General features: G+C 39.2%; 1 protein-coding gene across 1 annotated transcript in view; it reads right to left on the bottom strand.

The window, feature by feature from the left end:
- Positions 1-18,139, bottom strand: part of LOC105842389 (protein NDNF) — a 44,184-nt gene that overhangs the window by 13,508 nt on the left and 12,537 nt on the right. The window contains exons 2-5 of the mRNA XM_038021201.2: positions 10,292-10,462; positions 9,774-9,883; positions 9,608-9,696; positions 9,353-9,471 (exon numbers count right to left, since the gene is read on the bottom strand). Coding sequence (XP_037877129.2) covers positions 9,353-9,471; positions 9,608-9,696; positions 9,774-9,883; positions 10,292-10,462 — 489 coding nt within the window. The remainder of the gene's footprint in view (positions 1-9,352; positions 9,472-9,607; positions 9,697-9,773; positions 9,884-10,291; positions 10,463-18,139) is intronic.

The following is an 18,139-nucleotide window of genomic DNA, read 5'->3' as shown; positions in this document are numbered from 1 at the left end:
AAGATTATTTTCTTTAGAACAGAAAAAAAACTTCACAATCCTTATGAGGGCATGAATAAACAAAAACATAATGCTCATAATTAATTATTGCCAAGATAAAGTCGAACGAGCCGATAATACGGCACTCATCTTTGCCCATTTAGCTTAATGCTTAAGTTATCACTCCGTAAGCGCCGACATGCCATCATGGAATCCATGTAATTAAATAGAGGTAAAGTGTACATTGTGCCAGTAGTTATTAATTTCTTGAATAAACGCTCGTAGCCGGACTATCTGAGGATGGCAATCATTACGGATACATCGACTTTGGCTATTTCCAAAAAAAAAAATTGCTGTTGTTATTGTCATTGTCTTAATTTTTTGAGACTGCGACGTCGCTTGCCCTTGTGCTTTCTTTGCGCGATAAATGAAGGTTAAAAACTATTAAAAAAGACTATTAAAAATTGGCACGCGCGTCCTTATGCGTGTCACACCTTTAGCGATAGTTTTATATATCGGAGTATGTCGAATTTCAGTTGTCTTTAATAATGAATTTGAATATAATAGATGTTTTATACAAATACTTTTAACATATTAAGAGTTGAGCGAAGAAACTTCAAGTGTTTTATTATGTTGGCCTTTCATAGTTCCATATCGAAGCGTGCTTGTGTAGAAGTATAGCGTTAAGAAAATATGAAATCGCAATAGACATAAACATATTTTTTTTATTGCTTATATGGATGGACGAGCTCACAGCCCACCTGGTGTTAAGTGGTACTGGAGCCCATAGACATCTAGGACGTAAATGGACCACCCACCTTGAGATATAAGTTCTAAGGTCTCAAGTATAGTTACAACGGTTGCCTCATCCTTCGAACCGAAATGCATTACTGCTTCACGGCAGAGATAGGCGGGGTGGTGGCACCCACCCGTGCGGACTCACAGGAAAGAGGTCCTACCACCAGTAAAAAAAATATTTGTAGCATTAAAGAATATGCTTCACGCTATAATACTTTTCGTTTATACTCCTCCTCCTCCTCCTTGCGTCGGTTTCCTCATTACTGAGGGTCTTGGTCATGGCCTTGAAACAGTTTGTTTTTTATGGCATATATGAGATGGCAAATAATAAAAATCGTAGAATGAAAGATGTAACGCCTCTTGTTACAGTCAAAACCACATTTGCTAAAAGACAGTTTGTCAAACAATCATCACACATATACAATAAACTTAACAAAGAACTAAGTATATATCCGATGACATCGTTTAACTGTAAAAAATCTGTTATTGAATGGTTGAAAACCAAAAGCTATAAGGATGTGGAAAACATTGTTCAAGCAATGATGTTATAATAAACACACACACCCACGCGCATGCACGCACACACCGGCACACACACACATACACACACACACACACACACACACACACACACACACACACACATTATTTCAATTAGTATTAATTTATTTATATTATAAAATTTGTACTGTTGCTTATTCTTATAAAATATTATGTAAATGGCTATAGAAGAGCGGTATTTCCTAAACAAGCAAGTATTTTGCTTAAAAAGAGATTCCAAACCCTGTATGTTTAATTTATAAGTTGAAGCAATAAATATTTTTTCATTTTTCATTTTTTCATTTTATAGTGCACCGCCATCCGTTCCTATCTGCAGCTGAGTGCAGAGCATCGTGCACTGTGGTATCCAGGGCTGCACGAATCTGGTCCGTCCAACGGGTCGGGTTCCTGCCTCTTGGTCGCTTGCCCTCGACCTTTCCAGTGACCACCAATTTTAATTTTTTTCGTTTATACTAATACTAATAACATATTGATATCTATAAACTACTGTTTTTGTCTAGAATACAAAAATATTGGTATGTACAACTTGATTAGGACTTACGCATTTTTTTCTCAATTACATTGTTTTCTTCATCAATTGGAATCCTTTCCGTTTTCAAATGAAACAAAATGGAAGCAACGAATTTAAAATTCACACCTAAGCCTTCGGATTCAAAGAAAATTGCGTCTAATTTCCGGAGCTTTTAGGGTCAAAATATTTTAATCGGGAGTTAGTTAATGCATCAAAAAAGCTGGAGGAATGAGGTTTGCCTTTAAAGAGTATTTATTCTATTTACGAGAGTACCATCTTTAGTAGCACATACCTATAAACTCCTGATCGTTAATATTGGTCTGTGTATTTTATCGATTAATTTTATCTAAAAGTTATTTGCTTGATTTATCGACCTACGCTCAAATTTTTGTTTGCCAGTAATATCAGACGAATTTACGGCCCACCGGGTCGGTAAATGATTATCGTCGCTCGCGGACATCAACAATGGTAAATGTGTATCCAAGTTGCTACCTACGAACATTTTGGTCGATTAACAATTCAATTATCACATTATTTTAATAAGTAATCTATCTATATATATAAAAATGAATTGCTGTTCGTTAATCTCGCTCAAAATCGAGAACGGCTGGACCGGTTTGGCTTATTTTGGTCTTTAATTATTTGTGGAAGCCCAGAGAAGGTTTAAAAGGTAGATAAATATGAATATGCTCGGAATTAAATGAAAATAACAATTTTATTTTTCCTAGATTTGTCCCCCGTCGGACGGATTCCTTTTGTTTGTTTAAAGCTTAGGTCTTTTATTTATCGATTGAGGCACTACGATGTCTGCCGGGTCAGCTAGTATTAAATAAATTTATAGCTGCACGGCCAATCCGCGGAGAGTCGACTGCAGATCGGCATCTTGTTTCCTTAGTTGTATCGACGCAAGTTACTCGTACAATTAAAATACTTCAAAGAATGTAGTCACACAATGTTGCCACGTCCCTGACATTGCTCCGATCGATGAACGGCAAAATACGTATTTCAATGAAAATATGGAGAAACCATTTCCTAGCCACCCGACTGAGAGATCGTTAGAAACATTTTTTTGCAATTAAAAGGGGACTAGTCTTATCTGATATATGTCAATTTGTGGTATACGACTTGGAAATCGTAACGTTGCTTTTTTTTGTCGTGTTTTGTTTGCATTTCGCATTTTCGTAATACATTCTCGAAGTTCGCTTGCAATGTCGGATCTGGATTACAAAACTCTACGTACATAACAGATCAGTAATAAGTAAGTTTCAACTAAAATGACTTTTCAATATTTTGTTCATTCCGTTTTATCTACATATAAAAAATAAGTATAGGTTTGTGAAATATGACGTGGTAAATAAAATAAACTTTCCGTCTGTTTTAATGACACCCCCGAAAAAAGCGTGTTACGTTTATAAGATTCATATGTGTTTGTTTTAAGATCCATATTTGTTTGTCCAACCCTGTACTGTAAACATTAAATTCCTGTGTGCTTAGTGCGAGTGTTTTAACGTTCTCGATAGCGAAAAAGTTAACTCAAATTTGTATGGAGTTGGAACGTTTACCTACGTTTGCCGCTAGAGGCGCTGTTCCAACTGCATACAAATTTGAGTTAACTTTTACGCTATAGAGAACACTAAAAAAATTACACTAAGCGTATATATTTCAATGTATGGGGTTTCGTTCGAATCCTTATGTCATTCTAAGTGACACTGACAGTGGCATTTTTTTCTTTTTTTTAGGAAACAGTGTTTTTTTTTTCAAAAGGTGCATAGAGGAGGCAAATGTTTACTTATTTTATAGAGGTCCTTTTCCTCCCCTTTAACGCGCGCAACCATTCTTGCTAGCTCACAATATATACCACTAATCGAATTGTTAAGCGTGCAATAAAGCCATATATCTTCTACGATCATTTCTATACAACCGTTTAACCAATAAACTTTTATTGTCGTAAGCGGTGCTTTCAAAAGCTCTACTTTTTATCGCAGCAGTTACACAGAGCTTTTATCTATCCTTGCACACTAACAAGGTCCTATATCATAGATTTATCGTACGTGTTCTCTTGTGACGCCGGCTGACAGCGGATTTATGTTCCACAAACTTACAAGTGGTGTGACAATGATTTTATATTCATATGTAGATATTCCAAAATAGCATTTTTCGAAAATAGAAGCTGGAGTTAATACGTATTTTAAATCGCAAACGGTAATTTAATCTGTTATTAATATTTAAAATGTATAGAATAAGATTAGTGTTGTGGAGAATTTTTAGTGGGCTTATTTGTGTTATCTTTGGATTTAGATTTCTTTGTTGCAAATACGTTAAACTGAATTACATACTAAACACGTGTTCACGAAGGACTTCCATGACCAAAGTGGTAATGTTGTATGTTTAAAATTGTACTAACTGATTTTATGAATTGACGTAATTAATTAACCTGTAATGGGTAAGACAACAAAATATTTTTGGGTAGTTGTTACATAACGCAATAGAGATTTCTACCTTAAATTCAAAGGTCCTTAAATTCAGTCCCGGTACAAAAGAATTGAGTTCGGATACCCGTGACTTTCAAATGTAATAGTTACGTATATTTGCGATGAATCGAAATTTGATACGTAAGATTATAATATGATTACTGCTGTGCTGACCTCTGAACATTTATATTCATAATCTCAACTATATTAATGTGCCAATAAAATACCTGTATTAATAATAGTACAATCTATAAATATAATATTAAGAAGATTCGAACAGGTTGGGAAACATTAAAAATATTATATAATTAAATGAAAACTATATAGAATGTTATCCATGAACATTTGTAACTTTAGGTCACCCTACTCACTTTTAACGGTATCAAAGTACTGTGTTTTTATTGAGATATTTCGAACGTGTCAGCTTTGATTTAGAGCCTACTATTAGATATGATCTATTAGAAACTATCTAGTTATGCATTTAAAAATAGGCCTTATAATAATAGGGTTAAAGTATACCAATACACAGATCTGAGTTTTAATTTGATTCTTATACTACATGCCGTAAAGTCTATGAAAGTTGGAATAAATTTAACAATGTAAGTTTTTGAGACCTGTTGATTTTTGCTTATTAGGTCATTTAAGAATATCTTTTTTTACTAGCGACCCGCCCTCGCTTCGCTTCGGAAACTGTAATTTATTATTGATTTCTCCACTATTTAATGGATGTTATTATACATATAAACCTTCCTCTTCAATCACTCTATCTATTAAAAAAAACCGCATAAAAATCCGTTGCGTAGTTTTAAAGATTTAAGCATACATAGGGACAGAGAAAGCGACTTTGTTTTATACTATGTAGTGATTACTTTTTTGATTGTTTGTGTTGTTAGTGGAGTCCATAAACATGACGTTATATATGCCCTCACCGATCTTGAGACATGCGTTCTAAATCTCAATTTTATAGGCACCAACCTTCAAAAGCGAAACGCACTACAGCTTAGCGGCAGAAATAGGCGGGGCGGTGGTACCTACCCTTACAAAAGTTCATAAGACGCCCCACCACCAGTAATCCTAGTATTAACTGAATTCTATGTCTACTTATTTTGTTATATATTGATGATGATATTAAATTATTTAACGCTTACTCTCTTAATAAATCGCAATTGGTAAGTACATATTTTTGTGCCAATGCGATTTCTACAGTCATTCTTTACTAGGGTAGGACCTCTTGTGAGTCCGCGTGGGTGGGTATAACCACCCTGGCTATTTCGGCCGTGAAGCAGTAATGCGTTTCGGCTTGAAGGGTGGAGCAACCGTTGTAACTATACTTGAGACCTTAGAACTTATATCTCAAGGTGGGTGGCGCATTTACGTTGTAGATGTCTATGGGCACCAGTAACCACTTAACATCAGGTGGGCTGTGAGCTCGTCCACCTATCTAAGCAATAAAATCAAATATCTAAGGGATCACCTGTGGAAAATACTAGCAGAATTGGGAGTACCGCAACATCTGGTCCTACTGTTACATAACCTGTACATTAATAACCAGGGAATCATTAGAGTGGAGGAAACAATCTCTGCCCCCTTTAAATTTAGGAAGGGCGTAAGGCAAGGCTGCATATTATCTCCAGTCCTTTTCAATATCTATGGAGAGTATATCACGAGACGGACTTGTGAAGGCTGGGATGGTGGAGTTACCATTGGCGGAGTAAAATTGACCAACCTCCGATACGCCGACGACACCACTCTTCTCGCGGCTAATGAAAGCGAGATGGCTGCTCTCATGAGCAAGCTTGAAAAAATTAGCCTCGAACTTGGTCTTGCCATTAACCGATCCAAAACAAAAGTGATGGTAATAGACCGCATGAACAAACTGGAGAACACGGGGTCACTGCATCTTGAAACAACAGAAAGATTCATATACCTGGGCTCCATGATTGCGAATACTGGATCGTGCGAGCCTGAGATTCGAAGACGTATCGGGATAGCAAAAACTGCCATGTGTCAGCTTGATAGCATCTGGTCCGATAGAAACATCTCCATAAAAACCAAGCGTAAACTTGTAACAAGTCTTGTGTTTTCTATTTTCTTATATGGGGCGGAGACATGGACTCTGAAGAAGGCTGATCGAAGTCGGATCGACGCGTTTGAGATGTGGTGCTGGAGGAAAATGCTGCGGATTCCCTGGACGGCGCATCGGACAAACGCATCAATCCTGGAAGAACTAGGCGTCTCCTTAAGACTCTCCACCATTTGCCTACGTAGGATCTTAGAGTTTTTCGGTCACGTTGCGAGAAAAAAGGGTGACAATCTCGAAAGACTTCTCATCAGCGGCAAAGTGGAAGGAAAGAGGCCTAGGGGGCGTAGTCCCATGCGCTGGTCCGATCAGATTAGGACGACTTTGGAATCCAGCATCAATGTCGCTATCCACTGCGCGGAGGACAGAAGTGAATGGAAGAACAAAGTCCTGACAAAAGTGCTCAGTAAAGGTCACGACCCTCAGAACTGAGGAATACGACGCACGGAGGAGGATATCCTTGACGTACATCAAACCTGGGTCAACGACCTTTTGTGGCCGTGAGTCCAAATCAACTAAAATTTTTAATATTGATAAGGCGTTTGTGTTTGAGATACTAAATCTTAAAAGATATTTTTTTATAAAGTAAGCATTTAGAAATGTAATTGAACGAATAGGTTTATTTTGAAACCGTTCCTTTCGCCATAAGCGAGATTTCAACTTGTGTCATCAATTTATTCTTATAAATTTTATTTTGTACTAAAGTCGGTCACTTGTATATTATCAAATGACCCGCGATACGTACATAGGTTACTAGTGGTAGGACGACTTGTAAGTCCACACGGGTAGATACCACCACCCTGCCTGTTTCTGCCGTGAAGCATGAATGCGTTTCGGTTTGAAGGTTAGGTCAGTGTTCGAAGCATCTGCGGAAGAATTTGGATTCCCGCGGCCCTGCGCGCACGTGTGGGTGGACACCGGGGTGGTTTTAGCCGGTAGGAGTCCGGCACGCCCCTCCGCTTTTCCCCAGGTGGAGGTAGTCCATGAGGATTTCCCCCCGAAAAAAAAAAAAAAAAAAAAAGTGTTCGAAGCATAGCAACCCTATTTTCTTCACCGCAGCGGAAGCGGGGGTGTGGCGTGGACTTTCAAAATAAAACGACGTGCAGCAATGAAAAATGCATAATCATTGTCGGTCCCGTAAAAGTGTACAAAGTTTAATTCGATTTAATAAACCAGTTATAAATACAGTCTATTTTTATTCGAATAAGTCTTACACCGAACATCTCATCGCAACGTCGCCAACAGCCAGTCGTTGTACTGTAAGAACGGAGACCTTAGAACTCATGTCTCAAAGTGGGTGGCGGCTTTTGATGTCTATGGACTTCAGTACCTATTTAAGACGAGCTAAACCGTGATTTCCTTCACCCATATCTATCTTTATATATAAAAATGAATTGCTGTTCGTTAGTCTCGCTAAAAATCGAGAACCGCTGGACCGATTTGGCTAATTTTGGTCTTGAATTATTTGTGAAAGTCCAGAGAAGGTTTAAAAGGTAGTTATATACGAAAATGCTCGAAATTCAATAATTTTTTTTTTTTTTTTTTTTTTTTTTATTTCCCTTGTAGGCAGACGAGCATACGGCCCACCTGATGGTGAGTGGTTACTGTCGCCCATGGACTTCAGCAATGCCAGGGGCAGAGCCAAGCCGCTGCCTACCGCTTAATACTCTCCACAAGCCTCGTTTGAAGAAGGACATGTCATAGCGCTCGGGAAACACCGTGGAGGGGAGCTCATTCCATAGCCGGATGGTACGTGGCAAAAAAGACCTCTGGAAACGCACTGTGGATGACCGCAGTGGCTCCAGGTAGTATGGATGAACTCTACTCCGGTGGCGGGCGGTGCGATGGTAAAAACGAGATGCCGGTATCATCTCGAACAATTCCTCAGAGCACTCCCCATGGAACATACGGTACAAAATACAGAGGGAACCGAAGTCCCTCCGCAGACCCAGAGGTTCCAAACGATCAGTGAGACCGGGATTATCGACAATCCGAACGGCCCTCCTCTGTATGGAGTCAAATGGAAGAAGCTGGTATTTGGGAGCCCCGGCCCAGAGATGGGAGCAGTACTCCACGCGAGGCCGGACTTGTGCTTTATAAAGCAAAAGCCTTTGTCCAGGCGTGAAGTACCGCTTCGCTCTGTTGAGGACTCCCAGCATTTTGGACGCCAACTTGGCTTTGCCTTCCAAATGACTCCGAAACCGGACATCGCTTGAAATGTCGACCCCAAGTATCCCAATACTCTCGGAAGGTTGCAGGGATACTCCTTGGAATTGCGGCGCCATGACAAAGGGGTCCTTCTTCGCAGTGAACGCGCAAACTTGTGTCTTTAACGGGTTGAATTGAACCAAGTTCAATTCACCCCATTTGGAGACTCGCCCCAGAGAGTTCTCCACTTCAGACACAAGTTTTGATCGTCTCTCTTGCACCACGCTCCGAGAGAGACTCTGATGGCCGATATATCGCGCATCCCCCGTGCTGTCATCCGCATAGCAATGCATGCCATCAATAGACAGCATGTCATTGATATACAGGATGAAAAGCGTGGGGGAGAGCACCGAACCTTGTGGAACGCCAGCGTTAATGGTCATGGTATCAGAACAGTCACCGTCTACAACGACCGTGATGCTCCGCCCATCCAAAAAGCTAGCGATCCACTTGCAGAGACCCTCGGGGATTCCGTAAGATAGTAGCTTCGACAGAAGTGCCCTATGCCAGACCCTGTCGAAGGCCTTCGCGATATCAAGGCTCACAGCAAGAACAACAAGAACACAATAAAAATAACAATTTTGGTTTTCCTTTCATGTAAGTCGGACGGATGCCTTTTGTTTGTTTTAAGTTAATTTTATACAAAAGTTTAGGTCTTTTATTTATCGATTGAGGCACTACGAAGTCTGCCGGGTCAGCTAGTAAGCAATAGAAAAGGTTATCGTTGCTCTAGGAGGATTGTACCTGGAATCCCAGTTAGCAGCAAGCTTCCGCCTCGATCGGATCTTGAGACGCAGCCGGACTTGTCTGGGTGCTTCACCGCGGGCGCTCACCACACACGAACCGCCTTTCGCCGTCGACAACTGCGGTCCAATAACTTATATGAGAACCAATAATTAAATACAATAATACACAAGGCTACATGTCAATCGTCGTGGCCTAAAGGATAAGACGTCCGGTGCAAAACATCACATAGCATATCTCTATCAATTAAATTACCTGGAGTATGTATCTGTCATACTGTGAGATTTCAAGCGAAACCGTAGTGACTTCGGAGCCTTTGTTTTGTCTCAGAGGACTTAAGTGACCTGGAAATAAGAGTTGTTTTCAAATACAAATCAAAGAAAACGTAACTGAAAAAAGTACATAAATCATAAACACTTACCAGGAGGATTGGCGGTGCCTCGATATAAAATCCAGTTCAAGTCACTAGTACACGGACTGACCGTTATATAAACTGTACTTTGTGATATTGTTGAGGTGTTCAGCTCTAAGCTGCAACAAAAACAATTATCCAAGATTGAAATCTAATTGGCGTCAATATTTGTGCGTTAGTCAACTATGGAATTATTGGAAACTGATATTTGAAAATACCATTAACAAGATACAAAATAATTTTATGAATATTTCAGGAATGCGCTTTTATGGTACCATGTCTCTGCTCCCGATCCACTAACGGTGCTTTTAGGTACCTCAAGCACCTGTCACCGTTCTCGTGTAACCTGTCGCTTGAGACGAAGGGCTCAGCGAGTATACTAACCCATAGACATAACCCACTGAGTTTCTCGCCGGATCTTCTCAGTGGGTCGCGTTTCCGATCCGGTGGTAGATTCTGCGAAGAGCTGCTCTTCTATTATCGTTCTAATAAGGTTATAGTTTGGTATTTCACAAATAAAAATCTACCTTCGTGTTTCGCCTTCGTCAAGTCTGTAAACCGTTTGGTTGTCAGTGGGCAGCCACTCGACTACCCTGGTCAGAGGTCTGGTGACGAGGACTGTAGGTGAAGCATATCCGGCCCCAGCTGCATGCAGTACCAGTAAAGCTGCAAGGCGCGTTGTGAATATCCCGTATTTTCTGTAAAATATTAAGAGGAAACGACTTTAAATCAAACATTTTCGACCTTACAACCTATACAAAAAAAATCGTCAGTAATATGTCCTCAAATTTTCGCTCATTTGCAAACACATTGGTTGACTTCAAAATATCCGATACCTACTAGCCAAAATTGTTAAAATGTCAAAATAATATTTATAAATATAAATCTCGAACTTAAACGTAGGTGTTTTCAATACGATTTAAAAAATAGCAGTACCAGAAATTTGCTAAAATTTGCTGCCTAAAAGGATTTCCGTGCTGGAGTCATGGTCCAGACGGCTGGCTGACCCTTCGGCTGGTCGTAGGACCGTCGAGGCGATTCGCCCGGTCCTTGTGGATTGGGTGAATCGCGACAGAGGACGCCTCACTTTCCAGCTCATGCAGGTGCTCACTGGGCATGGTTGTTTCGGTGAGTTCCTGCACCGGATCACTGCCGAGCCGACGGTAGAGTGCCGCCATTGTGGTTGCAACTTGGACACGGCAGAGCATACGCTCGTCGCCTGCACCGCATGGGAGGGGTGGCGCCGTGTCCTCGTCGCAAAAATAGAAACCGAATTGTCGTTGCCGAGTGTTGTGGCATCGATGCTCGGCGACGACGAGTCGTGGAAGCCGATGTTCGACTTCTGCGAGTGCACCATCTCGCAGAAGGAGGCGGCGGGGCGTGTGAGAGACGCACAAGCGAGGGCCAAGGAGGTGCGTTTTACGAAAGAGCATCCGGGTGGTGAAAGGTCGGCTATCCTCGACCCACGCTGGTTCTTACCCAGCGGGGTATTCCCTAGGGTAACCCACTCTAACCGGCGCCATCTAGGCGGGCTTTCGGACAGCCTGCCGACCGAGAGGGCTGGTGGTCGTGGCGCCGACGACCGCCGGTCCGGCGTCCCGAAGGGGAGGGTAATGGGAAATATGTGCTCCGCACTAAATGCTTCACTTTCCCCCCTTTGCCTTTTCATGAGTTCTGTCTCATGCGAGGTTTGGACGTTGGTTGTTGAGCGACAGGAGGTTTTAGTCAGTTCGACTCTGACATACCCCACCCGCCATCCCCAGTGAAGGGCGGAAGTCCGGCGATTTCATCCTGACCAAAAAAAAGGCCAAAAAGGATTTACTAGATTTACAATAGTATACAGGCAATTTTATTTGTGATAATGCTGATGACATTTCAAATGATTTAAGAGATGAAAATTTCTGAGATGTGTGTCTTAAAACATATTTAAGTAATCGGCAATGTAAATAGCTCATCGTGAACTGTCGAATAACACATGTGCCAATTTTTCGTTGGAATTTTGTAAAATACTACATTTATAGTGTGCTTCTAATAATTTTGAGCTCCATTAAAAAATATTGTAAGCAATAAGTATGGTTTTATCTATATATTAATACGTGAAGCAAAAACGTTGTATCCCTTTTTACGAAATTTGCGCGGACGCAGGAGTATGTAATTTTCCACACTTATAGAGAATATAGAGAAGAAGTGCACAATGCTAATATTTTTTTAAAACAATGCATAAAAGATACATTAAATCAATAAAGAAAACATTACACACACTACATACCATGCATTTGACGCACACACGCATGCATACTATTTATTGTCAAACTTCTGTTATTGATGTCTGTTGCCAAATTGAGATTAAATATTGTTTGTCTTCGATAATATTTTTTATAGTGTAGTCTTGGCGAAATTTGTGATTATAGAAGTATAAAATACAATCAGTACAAACAATCAATAGTGTACAAACTTACAATTCCAATTAATTTAAGTATAGTCGAATTTCGACTACTGCGGGACCTCCAGTTTTATTTAATAGACAGGTGTCTAAGTCTCAAGTCGATAGTATAACAGTTATCCCCTCCCTTCAAATTGGAACACATGACGGCTTAGCGGCAGAAATGCCGATTCACATTTTATATTAATAATATTAATTGTTTATTATTTTTTTAGACTAACCCTTAATCTTTTTTTTTCTTAATACAACGTTAAGTCGTTACAAATATGTCAAAGAAACCAGACCCTTTTCGAATAAATAAATAAAAAATAAAAAACTCGAACCCATTACCGTCACATAATATTCACGCGTCAAACTACATGAAACAATGAGCTTTTGTGGTAAGAGAACGAATTTATGGTCATTTCGCCACGAGAGCCCAACAAAAACAAAAGCACATTAACATGAGTTATTTATAAAGTGCTTTTAAAAAAAACTATTGAGACGTGTTTCTTATAAGGGATTTCGCACGCACGGACGCAAAGCTTAAGCGATTATTTGTGTGACTGTTAGTCATTTCTTAATTAATGTTCATAAACCCTTCAGTCGGAGGTGTAAGCCCGCACGGATAGATACCACAGTCCTGTCTATTTCCATCTTGAGACGGCCTCTTTATAACTGTGATATTAGCCTCATATCTCAATAGGAGTATTATCTTATCTTTTATTACTAGGTATCTTACTTATCTTATCTTGGTACACCGCGCGTAATTCGTTTCCGTTGATTCTTGTCCACCTGATGGTTGTCTGGAAGAGATCTCTCTTAGCGATAAGACCGCCAATTGTACTTTTTTGTATTTAAGGTATCGCACTGTTTATTTGTTTTTTGGTGCACAATAAAGAATACTCTCTCTCTCTCTCTCTCTCTCCCTCCCTCTCTCTCTATATTCTATTTTTAATCGAAATAGCAATTTTCTTTTCACTATATCATCGTTGCCAATGTCGAGTTTATAAAAATCTTCAATTATTAAATCCACATCTATTCCGCTATATGAGAAATGATATGCGTCAAAATGAGATGAAGTTGATTTATTTTACACTAGAATCATTTGGCATGAAATTAAACGCAACGAGATGAGATGGGGTGAGATAAAAGCTCACTAAAATGGTGGTTAGAGATTTTAGTACCCGGGAAATGTACACAGTTAATGTCAAAGGGCGCTATCAATGGCATGATTGTGTATCGATAAAATATCTGGATACAGTAATAAAAATCCGACTAGGCAATCAATTTTGATTTGTTTTTATAGTAATAGTATCTACGTATCTCAATGTATGTATTAAAATCTTGACAAGTGTCACTTAGTCAACAATAATTCAAATTCCGAATCTAGGTGCATTTGTCTTGTGGAACATGTCAAACAAGTTCACGAAACACCCGGTGATTAAGTGGTTACCGGAATCCATAAATACCCATAATCCCGCCACCCACCTTGAGATGTACGATGGAAAAATCAATTGTATTTCATAGGAGCTGTTCTACCCATCGCTTTACCAGTCGAGAAATAGGCGGTACCAATCCGTGCACACTAACAATACCTCCCACCACAACGAAATTCCGGTTGGCGTTGCGGTTACTCCTCAGATAAGGTTGAAGAAGAATGGGCTTTCGGTAAATGCCTTAGTAGGTTTTTACGACAACCCACGAGAAGATATCGGGTGCTATTTTAAGGCACCACAATTGTTATTTTACGATGACCGCAGGGATATCGTTTAATTTTAGCTCCTTTTAATCCTTGGTAGAGGGTAATTAGATGCATTATTTACAGTACGCGATAAGGAGGTTGTAAACTTTAGTATTAATGGTCCGACATAATGTAACCTGTAATCATAATGCAGTTATTCATTTGCTTTTAAAAATATTTTGTGGAATATTATTTCCTTTTCCAAGGGTCATAATTTCGGTGGATGGTCTTTTATTTTGGTAACCACGAATTTAATTGAGAAATTAACTGCCAACTGCTATTCGCTATTTAGATCCATGGCATTTTGGTTATGCGCTGACGGCCCATTTGTTCTTTAGGCTTCGTAAAATGCGACTAAAGCATTAACCAGAGAATGGGCAAGAAACGCATTACTGCTTTACGGCAGAAATAGGCAGGGCGGTGGTACCTACCCGCGCGGACTCACAAGAGGTCCTAGCACCAGTTTCCATTACACATTTTCATATTTATCTACCTTTTAAACCTTCTCTGGACTTTTACAATGATTCAAGACCAAAATTAGCCAAATCGGTCCAGTAGCTCTCGAGTTTTAGCGAGACTAACGAACGGCAATTCATTTAACGGCCGTCTGGTGTAGTGGTAAGTGACATGGTCACTACACAAGGGGGTCGCGGGTTCGAATCCCGCCAAGGGGAGATATTTGTATGGTAAATATAAATGTCTTTTCCAGGGTTATGGATGTATATTAAATATATGTATGTGTATAATAAAAAATCTTACATTTATTTACGTTATCTGGTACCTGTAACACAAGTTCTTTACGAACTTATCACGGGACCAGTTAAAGGGGGCGTGATTGTTTAAAAAAAAAAAAGAATTATATATATATGTGCCTATCATTTAAATTTTACCATCTTATCACTTGCCACGGGAGGAGAGTGCCTAGATAACTGCATAGAACCATAACTCATTTGCCATACTCCAGCCCGCTATAGTATTGACTCCTACACGGTATTTCCTGAGCGCTATATCACGTAGTTCTTAAAATAATGCTTAAAACGAGTCCTAAGCAGTAGGCAATTAGCTCGGGTGTAGCCCTGGTAGGCCTTCACTAGGTAGGCCGTATAGTCGTTAAACATATATAAATAAGTAAGACACTAAAAAAAAGTATGATGTAAGTAAAACTAAATAAGTTAAATTACCGATAAAAATCAAATTACAATTGCCAACCGGTAACGGAACTGGAACCGGTAGCTACAGACGGATTATTACCGATTGAATTACAGCCACTAAAATGTAATCCGGGATTTTAAGTTTGACGGTTTTACGATAATCGTCAGTGTATTCGATGGTAAAAAGCGAAAGTTTACGACCCGTAGTGGATGGTTAATCCGTGTAAATAATGCGACCTTTTTTTAGGACGTTTGCAGGCAGAAATATGATCTTTTTTAACCGACAAGTGGTAATGTTAAATCAATACATGCTTTTGCTATCCACATCGGGGGACAGATGTGTTAGGCATTCGGCTATCAATGGTTCTAGCGTGAAAATTCCACAAAGTGGATTCCAGATTGAGTTCTGTTGGAATATTGATAACCATGTAATGTCAAGTTTCTATGTGAGTTGATTTTGTTTTCTGATACTTTGTTTTTTTGATTCGAGAGCAGATTTATGGTAATCGATCGCTTCATTGCTGTAGTGGGTAATAACCCTTACTATTGCGTCACGAATTTCGGAAATAATACCCGATACCTCGAGTTAACAATATTTCGCATTGGAATACTGTGTGTGCTTTTTGTCGCAGGAAGCAGACGAGTATGCCATCGACCCGATGGATATTAGTGACTGCCAATAGATACTGGCAATTTCGGGGGTCAAGCCACGCTATGGCCTGTTGTACTCTTCCAAGATTCACGATGTCAAAGGAAAATAGGTCGTAGCCCTCCGGAAATACAGTAGGAAAAGCTACATACGTGAATAGAAGATCGTTGAAAACTCACTTTATCGAAGTTAAATGCTTCTGGATAAAACTGGTTAACTGACAATCTGAGAAATTCTTAACAGGTTAAGGACCGGAGCGGTCCCTGTGGGTGGATACTATTGCTTTGCCAAAATAAAATTAGCGGTCCCTTCGGACCGCCGCAACTCACCTGCCTAGAATACGACCGCAAGGTTTTTATTGAATATGTAAGAAACCCGGATCGCTATGGCTCATCCAGGCTAGTAACTATAACATATCGAATTCTATTCGACAATAATAAATAAATAAATAAATAAATATTTACTAACAATTACGCCACGGTAACTGATCCCGTGATAAGTTCGTAAAGAACTTGTGTTACAGGTACCACATAACGGAAATAAATGTAAGTTTTTTTTATTATACACATACATATATTTAATATACATCCATAACCCTGGAAAAGACATTTATATTTATCATACAAATACCTTCCCTTGGCGGGATTCGAACCCGCGACCCCCTTGTGTAGTGACCATGTCACTTACCACTACACCAGACAGCCGTTAATATAACAATTTAATTACTTTTGGCAATAATCGCTAAAACATCTCGGTCCTTAACCTGTTAAAATATAAAACCCGACCTATCAAATGAGAAGGACACAAAAATACTTTAGCTACTAGCGGTCGAGTACGATCTAGCCTTAATACAGCAAGAATATCAGTAATCAACGCTTAATGATGTTTCATATTACATTCTCGAACGTTTTGAGGAAAATTTATTTTCGCGACTGAACGAAAATAATTCAATTGTGTCATTTCGGGGAGGGACTGGTATAAATACATCGAGTCTGCCTGTCAGTTTGTCTGTCGGGGTTTGTATTTGGATGAAGGGGCGGACTCAGATCTTCGACGTATCACGATCATTACCTGTTTTATAGCGTAAGCTCTTCTACTTATAGATGCTAACATTTTAAATCATATCGAGACTGATAGGATATTTGGATTAAACGATATTTTTGCAAATTTACAGGAGAGCATTAAATAGCTTATAGTTTGAAAAAATGTATCATAACAAAAAAAACTTCTTTAGCTTTTTATTAAAGTTCTGTTAAAGCATCGAACTGTTGATGCTAATATCAAATAAAACTCACCTTTTATTACAAATATAAATGTGGTATATTTAGAGAAATGTCGCTTAAACCGAAATAGCGTTTACTCCTCCATATTATTATGAAGGTTGAGCTTATAATGCTCGCAGTTCAGAAAATAACGTAACAAAATATTTTTCTCTTCTAATCATTTGCAATAATGGCGACTCTATTCTTCAAAGTAAGATATTTTGCGAGAAAAATTGAAAGAACCTACGCGACATTGGGCTGGGTTATTGGCTTAAATTTCCGCATAACACTGCACAGTCCCATCAAGTATGATGATAATTCGCTAATTCAAGCTCCCAATCAAAACAAAGCTGGCGGTTGTTAAAATTACAACACCATGTAGAGCTTCTACAGCAATTATGTTCACTTCAATGTAATAAATATAGAAACCATCGCTTACCCTCCTGAAAAAAAGTTCAAAGTACTTTTTTTTAATAACTAAAAAAAATTACTGGTAGTAGGACCTCTTGTGAGTACGCACGGGTAGGTACCCCGCCTATTTCAGCCGTGAAACAGTAACGCCTTTCGGTTTGAAGGGTGGGGCAGCCGTTGTAACTATACTGAGACCTTAGAACTCATATCTCAAGATGGGTGGTGGCATTTACGTTGTTTATATCCATGGGCTCCAGTAACCATTTAACACCAGGTGGGCTGTAAGATCGTCCAAACATCTAAGCTAAAAAAAATATTGACCCCCCAAAATAATATCCTCGAATACGTCCCATGCTAGTCTGTGTTTTGATACATTTTACTTAATGTCGTCGGTATCGGAGTATTCGGAGTGTCTGCCGGCGTATAATTAGCACCAAGGTTTGCTTGCTCAATGAAAGCAGGACGATCGCTTCTTTGTCAGCTTTTGTCTTTTGTTGTTCGCACGCAAACGTTTTAGTACGATTTATGTTCTGTTAATTTTGGTGGATTTTTTGTGGGAAAATGTTTGATTATATAGCATAATAAAAAAAAACCTCTTTAACATAAAGTAAAGGATTAGGTAGTAGAATTATTAGATATATAGATTAAATAGTAGTATTAGATTAGAATAGGTAGTAAAAGATATATGATATGTATATACGGCTCTGTGAACATCTGAAATAGTTTTGTTGCAGAG

Source organism: Bombyx mori, chromosome 3 (assembly GCF_030269925.1).
Source record: "Bombyx mori chromosome 3, ASM3026992v2".
NCBI lineage: Eukaryota > Metazoa > Arthropoda > Insecta > Lepidoptera > Bombycidae > Bombyx > Bombyx mori.
The sequence above is the reverse complement of the archived record's forward strand: the minus strand, read 5'-3'. Positions and strand labels throughout refer to the sequence as shown.